Below are 5856 nucleotides of genomic sequence, written 5' to 3'. Positions count from 1 at the left end.
AGCAGCAAGATATGTTCACAACAAATATCACAACACCAGTTCAGTTACAAACATGATACATCAACTTAACTGGCCAACATTACAGACACGACGGCTACACACAAGATTGATACTTTTCTACAAAATAATACACAATATACCAGACCATACTCATACCAGTAGACCACAGAACCAGACACTCCAATCCACACTGCTTCAGACAAATCTCTGCTACAAAGGACACATACAAATATTCATTTTTCCCACAAACAATAACACAATGGAATCTCCTCCCTGTAGCAGCAGTACAGTGCACTACACTCGAGGACTTCAAGGCACATATTTCCAACGTAGCCCTTGAAGCCCTCACACATTAGTTCTGCACACACCTTTTATCTATATACTAAAAAAAAAATCACAAATCTATTCCTTTCACACCCTTGCACCCCTACAGGTCCCCAGGACATAATCGTCATACTTTGACGGCGTCCCGTAAACAGAAGAAGAAGAGAAGAAGAAGAAGAAGAAGAAGACTATTTAGTCAGTTTTATGTAAAGATTGAAGCTATAGAAAGTTTTGTGAAATTCTGAATTTGCATATTACAGAGTTATCTAACCTTGTGGGTAGGTATTGATTGTGACGTCTTGTGTTTGCGTGCGAAACGTCATACATTTCGGAGAAAACGACGTGAAATGCGCTCACAAAATAATGACGTAACAATTCATACATACCCACAACTCTGTGATATACTTAATTAGAGGAATGAATATAATATCTTATCTTGTTCCCTACTCCTCATAAACATACATTTATATGGTGTTAAACTACAAGAAATCAAGATCTATTTCCAATCTAATTAAAATCATCTGTTCGTGACTTGTTGTTACCTCATCTGTAGTTCTAACTCATTCACCCCGAAATATTTTAGAAAAGCTTAAAGATGCTCCAACGCTAACAAATAGTATTTTTTTTCACTATTAAAAACTGGAGCAAACGATTAGGTACTTTTCTTCAGTTACAAAAGTTAGCTACTTTACACCATTACCACCATATTGAATATTTTGAGCTTCTAATTTTACTTTAAGTTAAAAATATAAAAAAATAATTAATTGCATTCCGCAAAAAATTACGTGTCACTATATCCTATATGAAATGAAATTCTGACTGCGCATGCACCAAAAGCAAAATAAATTATTTTATATATTTTTTGTGTTAATTAGACATATACATACACCATTAAACACCAATTATTGTTCAAATAATGAAGGTCATTTATGCTCTGTCTGCGTAACGTTGGAGCATCTTTAAAAGTATCACATTTTTTCAAATCGAATTGGAGTTATTGCCCTTTGTTCACTCCGTGGTGACAGCGGTTCACGGTGTCAGACATCTCTTATACCCCAGGGGTTACTGTCACTGTCGTTCAATGTCAGTGATAGTAACTCCTGGAAAATCAGTGTTGAATCTAAGATTGATGCGGCACGAAGTTTCAAGCATCAAATCAATATACATTTTGTACTTCTTAAAGTTACATTTACTGAGATATATATATCCAATATGCACGACGTTTCTATTGGTTGTAATTGTACATACACGCATCAAATATAACTTTATTTGTCACTGATGATTTGCTTTTGGTTATTCTATGATTCAACCCGCAGAAGAAAAGACGATTTTTTTTATTCAAATTGAAATCTTTAGTCACTTCATACAATCTTCTTTCAGACATTTCCTCGATGGTGCCATTCAGCTAATTTTAATATTCTGTAATTGACAGTAAATATATCAACATAAATTATATGTATAGTAAAGTAATTTGATCTTGTAATAGTCATTCAATTTGGAGTAAATAAAGGCAATCATTGATAATACTAAGATCATTGGCTTAAAACAATTTTTTAATTATTTCTTTTTAAAATGCAAAACAATAATACAATATATATGTGCATGCATATTCAATAGCATGTATAAATATAAATACAAAAACCACATCATATGATTTTAAATATTTTATAGATCAAATTAAATTGAATTTTCCATTTATGGTAAATTATACAAAACTGTCTGTAATTAATTGCAATGGCTGTAATTACACTTTGTAATAAAACTATACACTGCATATCTTAATTTAAGTTAATGTCATTCAAAGAACGTACATAATGTACAATTAATCCAAAAATAAACTTGAAGATGTTCAAGCTTCCGTCTGCATCGATAAACCGTTGATGACATATCAGGAAGATTTAGGTAATATCCATATATACAATGAGCCAATTTCTAACACATGTATAAATTTGTAGATAAAGCTAATGTAATGGAATTGTGTTTATGATAAGTGAATGTATTGTGTGATGTTTCGATGACCATCAAAATTATATTCTCAGGTAAGCTCCAAGGCCCGTAATGGGAATAACAAATCGCCTTTCGTTCGTTCTATATAATATAACACAGTATCACTTATATACTTAGCAGTGCCGAAATCGATATCGAGGATGCTACATATTTGTGTGTGCTGCCTGGTCATTTGTCTGATGAATGTGATACTAGTACTAAATAATCGTCGAAACATCAAATATAAAATAGCATTTCATAGAACATGAAAAATACATACAAAATGAAGAAAATATTTAGAAATACCTACGTAGGTAGGGTTTCATAGACACTTTGAAACGATTTGATGTACACTTAGATAGCGAAACGAAGAATGTTCCTGTTCTGTTGTGGTAAATACACTAAAGTGCTTATATTCATGCATATGTATGCACATGTACAAAATGTCTTCATTACTTATGAAGACCTGTTTTATAATAAGATTATTACACGTGCGATTATTACTGCAATATGGAAGAAATCTAAGAATGTTATTGTTATTTTTTTTCTCCATTTGGATCGAGGGGAGATAACTCGTCTATTTTTGTGATTCATTTATACATTGTTCATATTCCGTCCGAACAAAATGTTGTTTTCGAACTAAAGGGAAGTAACTCGCCTTGCACTGTTGGATTATCATAATTCCATTTATGATGAAACATGGATTGGTTTGCGTGATATTTCCCACTAGAATGGTATAAGTGGTTATCTATTGGCCGAATTCCTAGTTTCTTAGCAACCATACCTAGATACGAATCATCGATACTGACCGGTTCGACGTATGGAATGGCCAGCTGGAATTTTAAAGCTGACACGTGAGACATCAAGAAGGCGCCTCCGGCCAAATATGGCGGCCAGAAATCATACGGGTACTCGTCCACAGAAATATACCACTTAGACGTATTATCACGATACGGTTCACCACACGGAATCAGCAATCCCATATACAGATTATCGATTATATGTCGAGGTTGGTCCGATATATCGTCGATATGTTTGATAAACCTATCGGTATCAACCAGAACATCGTCGTCGATGAAGAGAAGATAACTCGCCGTCGGACAAAACTCCATTGCCCAGTTGTATCCCATAATAGTCTTATATGTGTTGTTCCTGTAAGAATCCCGAAAATTCTCCTGTACGATATCCCGGAATTTCCTCGCCTCGTAATCGATGAAAACCTGCACTTCCTCCTCCGTTGATGCTATAAGAAATACAATTTGAATACGTTTACCGTTCAAGAATTCCGCTCCCCAAGTTTTCCTGATCTTTCTTCTCCAATCTCGATTCTCCGCCGCGGATTTTACCAGAATGAGTACTTTATGGTCCATGCCTTTATCAAATTTACATTTCCGTGCTTTAAATACGTAATTGAAAAGTCTAGGGTTAATAGGCTCAATATCAGAATAGTTTGTTAAATCATTACCTTGTATCGTGTCTTCAACCAAGGATTTGATGTCAAAAGACATTGGATAGTCACTTATCTCCGTATAATACGTCTTTGAGCTGAAAATAGTTGAAACAGGAGTTGCAATCGTGGTCACAGGAGCGGTTGTAAGTACCGGAATATTACGTGAACTTTGCACACCCACGTGAAGCATGTTGTCGATTGAGATCAATAAGATATAGATAACAAGGAGATAGACCAATGAGAAATAAACTCCCACAATTCCTAGCCTCCGATAAACACACCGGAAGTGCTTCCCAAGTCGCATGCGTATGGTTGAGGAAGAGGAGCATGTCATCGTCATAGAGTCATTAACACGCATTTCTCCCTCTGAAACGAATGTGTGCAACATCTATCAGCGGTTCAGTCAATTCCAAGGTTTCTGTTCATTTTGCAGCTGTGCCACCACTTTCAATTTCGTTAATGAAATCCGTTTCATATTAGTATCTGCAGCGGACCTACCGCATAGTTATTCTTAACAGAAAGTTGACGTCAATATTGTCCATCTGCTGAAAGTTGTTAATCTATAAAAGAATGTCTTTTGCTTTCAATCTGATGACGGCATTGCTTGGCACTATTGATAGGGAAAATGCTTTCATTCCGACACCATTTTTTTATCTCGTATGCATTTGGCATCGGAGAATTTTACCTTCCTCAGGTTGCCAAATTCTCGTATTAACATAAAACGCTGTCAATGATTGTATAATGTCGAATCTTCAATAGTAGTTCCTAGATATTGAATGTTAACACCTTAAGTTAATATCATATTGCGTAAATTTTCAATATAAATCCTCATTGCTTCATTCACAACTATGCATTACCCCAGACATTTCAATATACATGTATAAAGATTTGTTCTACATGTGTGGACTTAATTTGAACAGCTGACCAGGTATGAGGTTACGAGATATAAACCTGAACAGCCAATGTTCGACTTTATAGATAAGGGGTCGATTTGTAGACCACGTGTATTGTTATTCAAGATTGCACGATGTTACGTATACAGTGACAATTAAATAGAATAAAATTTGTCCAACGTGTATAGTGTGTACTAAATACCGGACACAAAGCCTGGGACTTCAAGGCACGGGGTGTGGACAGGTTGTGTTAAATGATCCTACCGGATATTAGCTTAATGCACACACCAGTACAATAAAGTTACATATCTTTATTACGGTATTAATGGAGACAATTAACAATTAGTCCGGCAGCGTCAGAATAAGTGCTCTCTAACTGTTTTCCATTGATTGGTTTCATGTATATGCAAAATTATGTAACAATATCGTGGTTAAGACGTTTACATTTGATTTAAAAACAAATAATTTACATGTTGATTAAATTATATTCTTTTATTTCTCAGCTTTATCCAGGTAGGGAAGTAAAATTTATATGTGTATCCGTGATACTCCTCCATGGTGTCAAGGGGTTACTATCACTATCGTGACATCTATGGGGATATAATAACAGTGATTGTAACCCCTTGATAACAATACTGTATCATAGATGGTACATAAGGATGTTTGTTTGTTCTTCCCTCCCGGTGAATGTTTTATGTAACCTTTCTGTCATCAGTTAGATGTGTCACCTTAAAGCTGACAATGCAAGTTAAAAACATGCAGTTGAAATTTTAAAAAAAATATATTAACGAAATATTTTTTTTTTCAAAAATTGTTTCTGAGACATCCCCTAGTTATGACAGTGTGGTATCTAAGGAAGTGGCAGCCATTTTTCTTTTGCTCTGCTTAGTAACCTTCACTGGCCAACCCCCTATATAAAGCACGGGACACTTGACACACGTGTATCATTCTAAACATATCTTGTCTCAGATACACATGCCCCGATATTGCAAATAACAATGTCAAATTGAAAATAAACACTGCACTCACCTGACAATATTTCATTGAAGTAATAGATGGATGTGTTGTCAGCTATATCCCAACATATGTCCAATACGAACTAATAAAACACTTCAATATACACTAAGTTTTACACGTACATGAACAACGACACGTGTGTGTCCTTGATAGTTGTCGCTCGTTCGGATCAGGTACGTAGTCACG

General features: G+C 35.1%; 1 protein-coding gene across 1 annotated transcript; it reads right to left on the bottom strand.

Moving 5' to 3' along the window:
* Nucleotides 1-1276: 1276 nt before the first annotated feature.
* On the bottom strand, nt 1277-4703 carry LOC138306217 (beta-1,3-galactosyltransferase 1-like). Its single transcript, XM_069246618.1, has one exon. It carries the CDS (start codon nt 4146-4148, stop codon nt 2916-2918), a length of 1233 nt encoding a protein of 410 aa, XP_069102719.1. The 5' UTR covers nt 4149-4703; the 3' UTR covers nt 1277-2915.
* Between the last annotated feature and the right edge of the window lie 1153 nt (nt 4704-5856).

The sequence above is a fragment of the Argopecten irradians genome, chromosome 13 (genome assembly GCF_041381155.1).
Source record: "Argopecten irradians isolate NY chromosome 13, Ai_NY, whole genome shotgun sequence".
NCBI lineage: Eukaryota > Metazoa > Mollusca > Bivalvia > Pectinida > Pectinidae > Argopecten > Argopecten irradians.
The sequence above is the reverse complement of the archived record's forward strand: the minus strand, read 5'-3'. Positions and strand labels throughout refer to the sequence as shown.

Bases quoted from the DNA above. Each gene is read 5' to 3' on its own strand.
- LOC138306217 (XM_069246618.1), bottom strand. From the start codon at position 4,148: ATGTTGCACACATTCGTTTCAGAGGGAGAAATGCGTGTTAATGACTCT.